This window comes from Triticum urartu, chromosome 5A (genome assembly GCF_056163025.1).
Source record: "Triticum urartu cultivar PI428250 chromosome 5A, HENAU_Tu73, whole genome shotgun sequence".
Classification (NCBI taxonomy): Eukaryota; Viridiplantae; Streptophyta; class Magnoliopsida; order Poales; family Poaceae; genus Triticum; species Triticum urartu.
In genome coordinates, this window is record NC_141877.1 from 358256595 (window position 1) to 358271589 (window position 14995).

The 14995-nt window shown below is 47.4% G+C and overlaps 1 protein-coding gene across 1 annotated transcript; it reads left to right on the forward strand.

The window, feature by feature from the left end:
- The first annotated feature begins 8557 nt into the window (after positions 1–8557).
- On the forward strand, positions 8558–11792 carry LOC125508915 (Calcium-dependent lipid-binding (CaLB domain) family protein). Its single transcript, XM_048673724.2, has 4 exons — positions 8558–8714; positions 8832–8998; positions 10058–10153; positions 11357–11792. The coding sequence occupies exons 2-4, from the start codon at positions 8867–8869 to the stop codon at positions 11642–11644; spliced, it is 516 nt and encodes a 171-aa protein (XP_048529681.1). The 5' UTR covers positions 8558–8714; positions 8832–8866; the 3' UTR covers positions 11645–11792.
- Positions 11793–14995: the final 3203 nt, after the last annotated feature.

A 14995-nucleotide genomic window follows, 5' to 3' on the forward strand; every position in this document is an offset into this window, starting at 1 on the left:
GAAGTGTTTCCAATGTTGATATGATCAAGCATCGCACACTCCCTCTACCATCGAGATTGGTATTAAAACCTAAATAATTGTTATTTGGTGTTTGCATTGAGCATAGACATGATTGGATTATGTCTATCGCAATACGGTTATTCATTTAAAGAGAATAATGGTTACTCTGTTTATTTGAATAATACCTTCAAATGGTCTTACACCTGAAATGAATGGTTTATTGAATCTCGGTCGTAGTGATACACATGTTCATGCCAAAAGATAGTAATGATAGTACAACCTACTTGTGGCACTGCCACTTAAGTCCTATCGGTATAAAACGCATGAAGAAGCTCCATGTTGATGGATCTTTGGGCTCACTCGTTTTTGAAAGGTTTGAGACATGCAAACCATGTCTATTGGTGTGTATGCATGAAGAAACTCCATGCAAATGGACCGTTTGGACTCACTTGATTTTGAATCACTTGAGACATGCAAATCATACCACATGGGCAAGATGACTGAAAGCCTCGTTTTTCAGTAAAATGGAACTAGAAAGCAACTTGTTGGAAGTAATACATTTTGATGTGTGCAGTCCAATGAGTGCTGAGGCATGTAGTGGATATCGTTATGTTCTTACTTCACAGATGATTCGAGTAGATGTTGAGTATATTTACTTGATGAATCACGAGTCTGAATTATTGAATGGTTCAAGTAATTTCAGGGTGAAGTTGAAAGATCGTCGTGACAAGAGGATAAAAGATCTATGATATGATCATAGAGATGAATATCTGAATTACGAGTTTGGCACAGAATTAAGACATTATGGAAATTGTTTCACAACTAATACAGCCTGGAACACCATAGTGTGATGGTGTGTCCGAACATCATAACTGCACCCTATTGGATATGATGCATACCATGATGTCTCTTATTGAATTACCACGATAGTTTATGGGTTAGGCATTAGAGACAACCACATTCACTTTAAATAGGGCACCACGTAATTCCGATGAGATGACACCATATGAACTAGGGTTTAGAGAAACCTAAGCTGTCATTTCTTAAAAGTTTGGGGCTGCGACGCTTATGTGAAAAGGTTTCAGGCTGATAAGCTCGAACCCAAAGCGGATAAATGCATCTTCATAGGACACCCAAAACAGTTGGGTATACCTCCTGTCTCAGATTCGAAAGCAATAAGGGATTGTTTCTAGAATCGGGTCCTTTCTCGAGGAAAAGTTTCTCTCGAAAGAATTGAGTGGGAGGATGGTGGAGACTTGATGAGGTTATTGAACCGTCTCTTCAACTAGTGTGTGACAGGGCACAGGGAGTTGTTCCTGTGGCACCTACACCAATTGAAGTGGAAGCTTATGATAGTGATCATGAAACTTCAGATCAAGTCACTACGAAACCTCGTGGGATGACAAGGATGCGTACTACTTCAGAGTGGTACGTAATCCTGTCTTGGAAGTCATGTTGCTAGACAACAATGAACCTACGAGCTATGGAGAAGCGATGGTGGGCCCGGATTCCGATAAATGGCTCGAGGCCATAAAATCCGAGAGAGGATCCATGTATGAAAACAAAGTGTAGACTTTGGCAGAACGGCTCGATGGTCGTAATGCTATTGAGTACAGATGGATTTTAAAAGGAGGACGGACAATGATGGTAGGTATCACCATTAAGAAAGCTCGACTTGTCATGAAGATGTTTTCCGACAAGTTCAAGGAGTTAACTACGATGAGACTTTCTCACTCGTAGCGATGCTAAGAGTCTGTTAGAATTATATTAGCGATTACTGCATTATTTATGAAATCTTGCAGATAGGATGTCAAAACATTGTTTCCTCGACGATTTTCTTGAGGAAAGGTTGTATGTGATACAAACCGGAAGGTTTTGTCAATCCTGAAAGATGCTAATAAGTATGCAAAGCTCCAGCGATCCTTCTAGGGACTGGAGTAAGCATCTCAGAGTTGGAATGTATGCTTTGATGATGATCAAAGATTTTGGGTTTATACAAAGTTTATGAGAAACTTGTATTTCCAAAGAAGTGAGTGGGAGCACTATAGAATTTCTGATGAATATATGTTGTTGACATATTGTTGATCAGAAATGACGTAGAATTTCTGGAAAGCATATAGGGTTATTTGGAAAGTGTTTTTTCAATGGAAAGCCTGGATTAAGCTACTTGAACATTGAGCATCAAGATCTATAAGGATAGATCAAAAATTCTTAATGGTACTTTCAAATGAGCACATACCTTGACATGATCTTGAAGGTGTTCAAGATGGATCAGTCAAAGAAGGAGTTCTTGCCTGAGTTGTAAGGTATGAAGTTAAGACTTAAAGCTCGACCACGGCAGAATAGAGAGAAAGGACGAAGGTCGTCCCCTATGCTTAAGACATAGGCCCTACAGTATGCTATGTTGTGTACCGCACCTGAAATGTGCCTTGCCGTGAGTCAGTCAAGGGGTACAAGAGTGATCCAAGAATGGATCACAAGACAACGGTCAAAGTTATCCTTAGTAACTAGTGGACTAAGGAATTTTCTCGATTATGGAGGTGGTAAAAGAGTTCGACGTAAAGAGTTACGTCGATGCAAGCTTAACACCTATCCGGATAGCTCTGAGTAGAGATACCGGATACGTATAATGGAGCAAGAATTTAGAATAGCTCCAAGTAGAACAGTTATTTGAAATGGCTCCAAATATAGCGTAGTAGCTGCATCTACAAGATGACATAGAGATTTGCGAAGTACATACGGATCTGAAAGATTCAGACCCGTTGACTATAACATCTCTCACAAGCATAACATGATCAAACCCAGAACTCATCGAGTGTTAATCACATGGTAATGTGAACTAGATTATTGACTCTAGTAAACTCTTTGGGTGTTAGTCACATGGGGATGTGACCTTGAGTGTTAGTCACATAGCGATGTGAACTGGATTATTGACTCTAGTGCAAGTGGGAGACTGTTGGAAATATGCCCTAGAGGCAATAATAAATTAGTTATTATTATATTTCCTTGTTCATGATAATCGTTTATTATCCATGATAGAATTGTATTGATAGGAAACTCAGATACATGTGTGGATACATAGACAACACCATGTCCCTAGTAAGCCTCTAGTTGACTAGCTCGTATATCAATAGATGGTTACGGTTTCCTGACCATGGACATTGGATGTCATTGATAACGGGATCACATCATTAGGAGAATGATGTGATGGACAAGACCCAATCCTAAGCCTAGCACAAGATCATGTAGTTCGTATGCTAAAGCTTTTCTAATGTCAAGTATCATTTCCTTAGACCATGAGATTGTGCAACTCCCGGATATCGTAGGAGTGCTTTGGGTGTGCCAAACGTCACAACGTAACTGGGTGGCTATAAAGGTACACTACAGGTATCTCCGAAAGTGTCTGTTAGGTTGGCACGAATCGAGACTGGGATTTGTCACTCCGTGTAAACGGAGAGGTATCTCTGGGCCCACTCGGTAGGACATCATCATAATGTGCACAATGTGATCAAGGAGTTGATCACGGGATGATGTGTTACGGAACGAGTAAAGAGACTTGCCGGTAACGAGATTGAACAAGGTATCGGGATACCGACGATCGAATCTCGGGCAAGTATTGTACCGATAGACAAAGGGAATTGTATACGGGATTGATTAAGTCCTTGACATCATGGTTCATCTGATGAGATCATCGTGGAACATGTGGGAGCCAACATGGGTATCCAGATCCCACTGTTGGTTATTGACCGGAGAGTCATCTCGGTCATGTCTGCATGTCTCCCGAACCCGTAGGGTCTACACACTTAAGGTTCGGTGACGCTAGGGTTATAGAGATATTAGTATGCGGTAACCCGAAAGTTGTTCGGAGTCCCGGATGAGATCCCGGACGTCACGAGGAGTTTCGGAATGGTCCGGAGGTAAAGAATTATATATAGGAAGTGCTATTTCGGCCATCGGGACAAGTTTCGGGGTCATCGGTATTGTACTGGGACCACCGGAAGGGTCCCGGGGGTCCACCGGGTGGGGCCACCTGCCCCGGGGGCCACATGGGCTGTAGGGGGTGCGCCTTGGCCTATATGGGCCAAGGGCACCAGCCCCAAGAGGCCCATGCGCCAAGATAAGAGGGAAAGGAAGAGTCCTAAAAGGGGAAGGCACCTCCGAGGTGCCTTGGGGAGGAGGGACTCCTCCCCTGGCCGCACCCTTCCTTGGAGGAAGGGCCAAGGCTGCGCCACCCCCTCTCCCTTGGCCCTATATATAGTGGGGGGAAGGGAGGGCAACAAAACCGAAGCCCTGGCGCCTCCCTCTCCCTCCCATGACACATCTCCCTCCTCCCGCAGCGCTTGGCGAAGCCCTGTTGGAATCCCGCTACTTCCACCACCACGCCGTCGTGCTGTTGGATATCCATCAACCTCTCCTTCCCCCTTGCTGGATCAAGAAGGAGGAGACATCGCTGCTCCGTACGTGTGTTGAACGCGGAGGTGCCGTCCGTTCGGCGCTAGGATCATCGGTGATTTGGATCACGACGAGTACTACTCCATCAACCCCGTTCTCTTGAACGCTTCCGCGCGCGATCTACAAGGGTATGTAGATCCACTCCTCCCTCGTTGCTAGATGACTCCATAGATAGATCTTGGTGACACGTAGGAAAATTTTAAATTTATGCTACGTTCCCCAACAGTAATGTTATTTATGTACTTGATTGACGTGGCGAGTGTAAGCCAACTATGTTATCTCCCCTTTTGTTATCTATATTACATGGGATGTTGTGAAGATTGCCTAACTTGCGACATATGCCTTCAATGCGATTATGCCTCCAAGTCGTTCCTCGACACGTGGGAGATATAGTCGCATCAAGGGTGTTATACTCCAATGTCACCTCAAGTATCCGCAGGTATGATTATACGATATGCATCACACAATCTCAGATTCATCTATTCAACCAACACAAAGAACTTCAAAGAGTGCCCCAAAGTTTCTACCGGAGAGTCAAGATGAAAACGTGTGCCAACCCCTATGCATAAGTTCACAAGGTCACAGAACTCGCAAGTTGATCACCAAAACATACATCAAGTGGATCACGTGAATATCCCATTGTCACCACAGATAAGCACATGCAAGACATACATCAAGTGTTCTTAAATTCTTAAAGACTCAATCCGATAAGATAACTTCAAAGGGAAAACTCAATTCATCACAAGGAGATAGAGGGGAGAAACATCATAAGATCCAACTATAATAGAAAAGCTCGCGGTACATCAAGATCGTGCCATATCAAGAACACGAGAGAGAGAGAGAGAGCTCAAACACATAGCTACTGGTACATACCCTCAGCCCCAAGGGTGAACTACTCCCTCCTCGTCATGGAGAGCGTCAGGATGATGAAGATGGCCACCGGTGATGATTCCCCCTCTGGCAGGGTGCCGGAACAGGGTCCCGATTGGTTTTTGGTGGCTACAGAGGCTTGCGGTGGCGGAACTCCCAATCTAGGTTTCTTTTCGGGGGTTTCTTTATTTATAGGAATTTTTGGCGTCGGTCTCACGCCAGGGGGGTCTCCGAGTTATCCACGAGATAGGGGGGCGGGCCTAGGGGGTAGGGTGCGCCCTCCACCCTCGTGGATGGCTCGGGACTCTTCTGGCCCAACTCTTTCACTTCCGGGGCTTCTTTTGGTCCATAAAAATTCATTAAAAATTGGCACATCAATTGGACTCCTTTGGTATTCCTTTTCTGTAAAACTCAAAACAAGGAAAAAACAGAAACTGGCACTGGGCACTAGGTTAATAGGTTAGTCCCAAAATCATATAAAATAGCATATAAATGCATATAAACATCCTAGATGGATAATATAATAGCAAGGAACAATAAAAAATTATAGATACATTGGAGACGTATCAACTTCCAATCCAAATGATAAACAGAACGGACGCCGAGCGGGCGGCCGAGACAAACAGATAAAAAGCGGACAAAATCGTCGTCCGTTTGGGTCGGCGCATTGGACCAACGCGCCGACCCATTTGGCGCGCGCGTGTCCGTTTGGGTCGGCGTGGACAGAAAAGTCGGTCCAACGCGCGGACCCAAACGGACGCGCCTCCACTTTTCGTCCGCCTGCCGACCCATTCCCGGTCCAATTTTGAGTCTCATTTGCAACAGACGCGCGCGACGCCCGCCTACTTCTTCCCCTAGCCCGCTAGTCGGTGGCACATTGGTCATCCTCTCCCACCCCAAGATCGACAGCAAACCCTCGCCCGCCTCCGCCGCGTCGCCGCCGCTGCTCATTTTCCGATGCCTCTGCCAGCAGCCGGCGCCGACAAATCTCCCCCCAACGTCGCCACCTCCCACGTCGCCGCCACCACCGTCTTGCTTTCGGGGCACCGAAGCTTCCCACCCCACCTCCCTGACGCCGCTGTGAGCAGGAAGCCGCCTCGCCGCCCCGGCCAGCTCCGTCGTCCTGACGCCGGCAAGCTCGTCGGACGCCTCCAGGCCAGACACCTGGTCCAAGGGAGGCACGTGCCCCTTTTGCAGCCAGCTCCTTCGTCGACGCCCACAAGCTGTTCGACAGTTTGCCAAGGTACAAAATGGACTCCGCCGACGAGTTCTTTTTTCCATAATTTTCTTTGTGACTCCAACGATTCCTTGTCCGATGAGGAGGAGGAGATCTTGGCTGCCGTGTTGGTCCATCACCACCTTAATAGCTAGCGGTCGTTGTTTCGTGGCTCCATCCCGGGGCACCTTCTGGCGTTGAATCGCAACCGAGAGAGCGGCCATTTCCTTCTTTGGAAGGACTACTTTGAGACAACCAACCCGTTGTTCAAACATCAGAAATTCCGGTGGTGTTTTCATATGAGTAGGCATATTTTCAACCGTATTAGAGAGGTGGTGGTCGGATACGATGACTATTTCGAGTGCAAACATGATGCCCTCAGAAAATTTGGCTTCTCATCTTATCAAAAATGCACTGCAGTTGTCCGGATGCTTGCATACGGAGTGCCTGGTGATCTCATTGATGAGTACGTTCATATGAGTGAGTCTACATGCCTATACTCCATGTACAATTTCTGCAAGGCTGTGGTTGCTGTGTTTGGCCCTGAGTACTTGAGAGAGCCGACTCCTCAAGATACAGCCCGCTTGTTGGCGATGAATGCCAGTAAGGGCTTCCCAGAGATACTTGGCAGCATAGACTGCATGCATTGGGAGTGGAAGAACTGCACTGTCATACTTGAGGCCGTGGCCTCGCAAGATCTCTGGATTTGGCACTCTTTCTTCGGCATGGCCGGATCACACAATGATATCAAGGTGCTTCAACGCGCACCGGTGTCTGCAAGGCTTGCCGAAGGCAACAACCCGCCAGTGAATGTTACCATCAACGGCCACAACTGCGACAAAGGATACTACCTAGGTGACGGTATCTATCCTCACTGGACCACTATTGTGAAGACAATCCCCAACCTTGTTAGAGAGAAGAGGAAAAGATTTGCTCAAGAGCAAGAGGGTGCTAGGAAGGACGCCGAGCATGCCTTTGGTGTTTTGCAATCTCAATGGAGCATCGTTCGGTATCCTGCTAGGACTTGCAGCACGAAGAAGCAGTGGGAAGTGAAGACTGCTTGTGTGATCATGCACAATATGATCGTAAAAGATGAGCGTCCGGAACGTATCTACAATCAAGGGTTTCCGTTTCAGGGTGAGAATGTTGTGCCTGAGCATGGAGGAGCGGCAACGTTTGAACAGTTCACCCAATTTCATCATGAAATGCGTGATTGGAAAACTCACATGCAGTTGTAAAATGATTTGGTTGAGCATATGTGGTCTCATGTTGGCAACCAATAGATGTGTCTTTTTTATTCGGCTTGTAAAATTATGTGAGACAATTTAATTTTTATTCGGCTTGTAAAACTATGCTTTATTTGGTTGTGAAATTATACTTTATTTGGTTGTGAAACTATATGTTTGTTTGTGAAATAATGCAAAATGCGTACATATTTGTTGAAAAAGGGTGGCCAGCCAGCCACGCCGGCAAATTTGGGTCGGCGGGTTGGGCACGCTTCTGATCTAAATGATAAACTGAGCGGACATCGAGCAGGTGATCGAGTCAAACGGACGGCGCGTTGGAGTTGCTCTTAGGGATGCAATTATATGCAGAATTGCCTTATTTCTTGCGAGCACACGGTCGCCTTCAAGTATATGTGACTGAGTTGGATCAGATGGCGTACGTATAGAAAAAAAATGATGGTCTGGTCGCGCTAGCAGTAGCAACGCAGCAGGAGCATGAAGACTGACTGGGCTATAGAGCCAGCCGAGCCGAGAGCGTGTGGACGCCATCCATTGCTCCCGGCTGACTGGGTCCGGGATTTGACCGGTGGCAGGAGCTGCTGGGCGTGGGCAACAAACACAAGGACCGGAGGAGGAGCGAGCCCGCCCACCACGCACGTCCGGCTCGGGTCCGTGATACGGACAGGAGACCGACCGAGTCTACTCATCATACCCCGTCCGTCCATTCCGCGCCGGACAACTCCGCTCGCTCCCTCGCGGGCTCCACTGCCAGCCTTGCCTTAAATCCCCTCCCCGTCTTCTCCCACAGGAACGAGCAAGCAAACAAACAAACGCATCACCCACCCCCCCGCCCCCTCACCACTCCACCAGCAAGCACAAGCACAGGCAGGGCACCACCGCAGGCAGAGCCCAGCAGAAGCATACATACTCTTCAACCAAGGCAAGGCAAGGTAGGTTTCACTCTTCCTCTCTCTGCGTGAACGGAAACAATCGGTCGATTCTTGCCCGGTTCTTGTGATTATCGTGGAGTAGTACATGTGAAGCCAACTGGTTTGATTTCCGTTCAGGGAGGGAGCGAGGGATCTGCAAGATCGATCAGAGGATGAACGAGGAGGCGGAGGGGAGGGGGGCGCGGCCCGGCGTGCTCAAGGTGGTGGTGGCGCAGGGGACCAACCTCGCCATCAGGGACTTCACCTCCAGCGACCCCTACGTCGTCGTCCGCCTCGCAGACAAGGTCTGCCCTGCCCACCCAGTCTTGCATAAATTACATCCTACGCCCTGTCTGTTTGCTTGAGTTGAGCACCTACTCAACAATACATGGATGGATTCTAGTGCCTTCTGTTTGTTTGCTTGATTCACCTCTTTTACAGATAGGTAGATAGTCCAAGCACGTGCTTTCTCTTGGGTCCAACGTTGAAGTTGAACATTGTTTTGGTTGGCCTGTCAGTCGGCATGCCATACTTAATTCAGCGCCCTTGTGTTAAACCATTCTTACACATAACTTCACTGTCTATACAAGTAAAAGCAAAGAATCTTGTGAAGAGAGTGGCAAGTGTGTTTATCAATCTTAAATAAATCCAACTGCCAGCCTAAAGCGAAACATTTTGTCAAAAGCTTTTTCCTCAATAATACAGTTTACGACTTACATACCCTTCTTTTTTACCAGCCAATTCAACTTTCGGTTTTTCAGACATCTTACGTTGCCAAATCCACTCGCGCATTTGTTAATCATGTAATGACGACGACAATCACGCGCATGTTTGTCTGTCTTCGTGCGTGGCACCTTTGATTGGAGCGAATTTTCTTCATCCTTTACCAAGCCAATGCTCACTTGTTTTTTTTCCTTCATCTCCAAAGCGTTTTGGCTTCAACTTGGGTCTCTTTTCCTTTTTACCAAATTTATTCGTTTTGACCACATGTCCACATTTCAAATTTTCTAAGAAAAAGTATAGTTCAAAAGCAAGAGTGTGAGATTATGATGAGAAAACCCTAAACTGCTGACACTGAATACTCAATGATGTCAGCAAACAGGAAAGTTCTCAACTTGCATGAGGCTCATTGAATGGTTTTATACTTATCTATGTATACTGCTGCCGGTCATATATAAAAACTGAGAGCTCTCAGTCGCCACTCAATAGTTCTATACATGTTACAAGGATATCTCACTTTGAGCTAGTAATTTGGTTCGGTACATGTGAAATCTATCAAGCAAGTGTGCATTTCTTTATGGGTGGACAATGTCCTTTGTCGACCTCTAATACCGTTCGTTATTCGTTACCTTTTTTACCTGCAGAGTGCAAAGACAAAAGTCATCAACAGTTGCCTCAATCCAGTTTGGAACGAAGAGATGGTCTTCTCCATCAGGGAACCTCTAGGGATCATCAAATTTGTAAGTTGCCATGTTTCTTTGGCCCATCGGTTTCTTTCTCGAATAAAAGAACCTGACTATTTAGTATGATTGTGTTCGACATGCCTTCAGCTTCCTCGAAGCATGTTTCAGCTCTGAATAAGCATCATATGTTTTTTTATTTTCTATTAGCAAGTCTTTCTCGTTTGTCGGTATCTTCATGAAGACAAAAAAGTCTAGTATATATTGCTTGTATAAGACATACATGAAGTGTGAACAGACCAATGCTTACTAAAAACTATTAGTCCACAAGCATATGCAGTCCCATAATTTAATCCGGTATGGCGTCAAAGAAAATTGGAGGTCCGGTCAAAGAATAGAGAGCATGTGGCCTTATTTTTCTTGTGGCCTCTTCCCCTTATAAGCTGAGACTTTCCTTTGACCCTCGTTTGAGCGTGTGGCGTATTTTCTTTGCTGCTGAGCATTTTTCATTACAATTGATGGAACTACACGTATTTTGGTCAAATGTCAGAAAGTTAAACTAGACAATCTTGTCCAGACCTCTCGCTTTAGGGTATTCCTCTCCCATTTTATGGATTCTAACCAACTAGGTCACTGGAGCATTGCGAGACGGATTTCAAGTGGGCCTAGATGGTCAGTGTCTGGAGCTAAATAGGGTCACTGGAGTGGCTCCTTGCAAATCCCTTGGTAAATTAGTAATGATTACTATCAGTAATTAGTACTCCCTTCGTTCCAAAATAATTGTCGTGGTTTTAGTTCACACTACTGCAATTTGAGGTGCGTGTGGTGACTTGCTTGTGCTGGGTATGCTAGAGATGTGTAGCATCATTGGGAGACATACCTTGTACCGTTGAGCCCGAGTTTTTACCAACCATTCGATTTCCGGTGCAAGTTGCATAACCGATGTTGATCGACAGTACGTTCAGCGTGAGGTTTCATCGGCATCTGCGATCCTCCATTGTTTTTCTGAGCAGATAGTTTTCCCAAAAACATCATTTTCGAGCTTCGTCATCATCAGGCACAAACAGCGACAGTGGCCTGACAAAGAAATGTCACCTACAGCAGCAGCCCAGCTACCGAAACTTTTCTTCAGACACTTCTTGCTAGCTTGTGAACCAAATACCACCAGAGTTAACAAGACCTTAAGGCTACTTTGAACTGACATTACAACTTTCTTGGCCTGGTCGACTGAACAACCGTGCGTGATTGCGTTGGTATTGGCAGGAGGTGTTCGACCGGGACCGGTTCAAGTACGACGACAAGATGGGCCACGCCTTCATCGACCTGCAGCCGGTGGCGGCCGCGACGAAGCTGCGGCGCGCGCTCAAGCTCACCACAGGGGAGACCAGGCTCCGGAAGGTGGCGCCGACCGCCGACAACTGCCTGCTCTCCGACAGCTTCGTGACCTACGCCGACGGCGAGATCGTGCTCGACTCCCGGCTGCGGCTGCGCGACGTCGAGTCCGGGGAGCTCTTCGTGACCGTCAAGTGGATCGACGCCGGCGCCACGTGACGCAGCTGCCGCAGGTAGATGAGACGACGATGACGATGGTGTAGGACTGTAGGGAGCTGTTGCATGTCTGTGTGAGCGTGTGCTGCTGTTACTGTCTGTTATGTATCTGAAGTTTTCAGGCAGTTCTTAACGGAACAATTTTTTCTTAGATTGGGTACGGGACCTCTTTTTTTTTTAGAGATATAAGGGCTTAAGGAGATATACAACGCGGCGCTTGCGTTGGAGGTATGGACTCCCAATACAGCCGCTAAGCCAAAATCTATTTATTTATTTTCCTGTAAACGCCCATCCAAGCGCTTGCCATCGTAGATGGCCTAAGGCACTCAGTAGCCGGTAAGCGCTTACGAATGACCATCCACAAGAACACCTTAATCTTGGGAGGCACATGAGCCTTCCAAACTCGTTTGAACCTCGAGAGCAATGCCCCTGCATTAGCTTAGCTTAGAGCGATTTGATTGAGAAATTCCCACAGGCAGAGTGAGGCCATTGTGAGGCCATTGTAAACCGAGAGAGAGAGAGAGAGAGAGAGAGAGAGAGAGAGAGAGAGAGAGAGAGAGAGAGAGAGAGAGAGAGAGAGTTGGGAAGATGACAACAAGATCTTGCCGCCTAGATAACTTCACCGTGAACTGCGAGCGGCGAAAGCCAAGGTCCAAACTATTAAGGGAGAGCTTCCTAATGGAGATCTCCGGATTGAAGCAATAAGAAAACCGAGTGGGGAAGGAAAGGCTGAGGGGGCTTCCTCAGTGATAAGGGACTCATGAAGTTTTTTGTTGGCAACTCATTTAGTGAACGGAGAGGGCCCCCTCAGTGACAAGAGCAACGATTTAGTTAACTTTCTCCGGATGCAGATGTTCAATGACTGCATCGCCGATCTCGGCCTGAGGGAATTAGATAGGCTTGGTGCCAGATTCACGTGGACCAATCACCAGGCAGACCCGACCCGCTCCGTGCTCGACCGCGTCTTGGTTTCGCCTGAGTGGGAGCTTCGCCGCCCCCTTGCCTCCCTCCGAGCCATCACCCGTATAGGCTCGGATCACATCCCTCTGCTCCTGTCCTCCCAGGATGATCGCCCACCCACCGCGCTCAGGTTTCGCTTCGAAACTTACTGGCTTAACCAGAATGGTTTCGCTGAGGCCGTTCGGGCCTGCTGGTTGGAGGCCTGGCTCGCCCCCCACAGGTCCATCTCTGCGGTGGATGACTGGCACTTCTGTGCCAAGCGCTCTCGCCAGTTCATGAAGGGTTGGGGCGCGAACCTTGGACGGGACCTGTGGGATCGCAAGAAGGCCCTCCTCACCTCCATCCAAGCGCTAGACTTCCAGGCCGACTCGGTGGGACTAGCCCCTGATGAGTGGATGCTTCGTTATGACCTTGAGGACCAACTCATATGGTCATCTACTCCGACGAGGAGGCCTACTGGCGCCTACGGGGGACCCAAAAGTGGGTCCTCAAGGGTGACGCCAACACAGCCTACTTCCAGGCCATCGCCAACGTGTAGGGAAACGTAGCAGAAAACAAAAATTTCCGACTTACGCACCAGCCCAGGACCACTATGGAGACTGCATACAAGGTTTGATCTTTTTCGTTACCGACTCGTAGCGCAGTAGAAGTAGAGTCGATGACGAACGGCGGTGTAGATCCCCGCAGTTAGGATTTACAACCTCCCAACCGCGAGGATGTATACCCTCATCCGCCCTACGGACAGCCCTCCCGGAGGCAGTCGGACAGTCCCTCGGACGGTGTCGCGGACAGCCCCTCGGGAGGACCCTCAAAACTCAGACGGTCACTCAGACAGCCCTTCGGGAGGACTCACAGAACTCGGACAGTCACTTGGACAGCCCTTCGGGAGGCACTCCCGAACTAAGACCGAAACTACGATCTCTATAGAGTTGCACATATACGGTGTCATCTATTCGGCAGGGCTTCGCCGTCCAGAACTAGTTCCTGCTGGAACCCAGACAACCTTTTGGCTCTACGAAACTATTTCATTGGGAGGGAGAGAGAGAGCCAGATCATGCATGACATTTGTATGAGAGTAAGGAGTGAGTGTGGAGAGTGCCTCTCCACCTCTATTTATAGGAAAACCCAAGGGGTAGGGGACACATGAAAAAACCCCAAAAATGCCCACACTTTATGTCACACATAAAGGGCATAAAGGGCATAAAGAGATGACAAGTGGAGCCCCATGGAGGAGCTGCACCCTCCAACGTCCCACCTTCATGCCCCCCCCCCCCCCAAAGGGGGTTCCTTGATCCCAATGTCCTTCTAGAAGCCTTTTGGGAAAAGCCCCAAAAGGTGGCTTTCCATAAATATCCCAAAAAGCACTTTCACTATTCACGACAACGTTTTTCAGCGTCCGTTCGAACTGAAAATATTTATGTGGGCTTAGAACATTTCCAGTACCCACTCAAATAATTTTCAACGCGTTCCGAAACAACTCCGGATTAGTGATTTTCATCTGCGAAAAGCATCTGAAGTGGTTCCGGTAGCTCCGGAGCAATTCCAGCTTTTATCCCGAAAAATTCCAGAAAGTTTCCAGAATGACTCTGGCACCCTCCAAGAATTATCAGGCATGTGCCGAACCAATTTGACTTAATAGTATATCCCGAAACAACTTTTCGGTTTCACCAAAACTCATCCGATGACCTCTCTCTGCGGAACTTTTCCACTATCCGAAACTTTTTCGGTGATTTTCTCTCAGACTCCCTGTCTAGTATTCAGCAGATAGATGACCCTTAAGCGGGTGACCCTATAGGTTCGGTGAAGTATAGACATGACACGGAACCACTTCCGATCAATGATCAACATCGGAGCCGTGGACACCCATATTGACCCCTATACCCACACGAATGAATATTCGAGTGAACCTCCAGTTGCAGTGAGCTATACCTGTTGCTTCACGATATGTCACAAACACCCGAGGTGAGATTTATTGCATCCCCATGGACGAACAATTTGTCCACCATGCAAGTTACCTCGTTACCGGTTTTGTTCTCTTTTCTCGTTTCCATGTTTCGGCATCCCAGTGATCAAATCACAAGGTGTCTGGCCAGGCGATTATGGATATCGTAACACCGAGAGGGCCCGAGAATATCTCTCCATTGTCGAAGGAGCAAATCCCAATCTTGAGCTATCAAGTTACTTGACATACTTTTCCATGAACCCGTAAGCCGCCGTAATAGCCACCCATTTACAGATGACGTTTAACAAACCCCAAAGTTCATGAAGCAAGCATGAAGAAACTTGATACTCTCACGGTCTAAGGAATCATGCAAACGTTAACCATCTCTGTGTTATGTACCATTAACTTGTGACGAATGAATCTCATAGCATAACATCAATCCGGGTCGATTC

Coding starts and splice junctions, on each gene's coding strand:
- LOC125508915 (XM_048673724.2), top strand. CDS start 8,867: ATGAACGAGGAGGCGGAGGGGAGGGGGGCGCGGCCCGGCGTGCTCAAG. Junction 8,999..10,057: donor TCGTCCGCCTCGCAGACAAG/GTCTGCCCTGCC, acceptor TTTTACCTGCAG/AGTGCAAAGACAAAAGTCAT. Junction 10,154..11,356: donor CTCTAGGGATCATCAAATTT/GTAAGTTGCCAT, acceptor TGGTATTGGCAG/GAGGTGTTCGACCGGGACCG.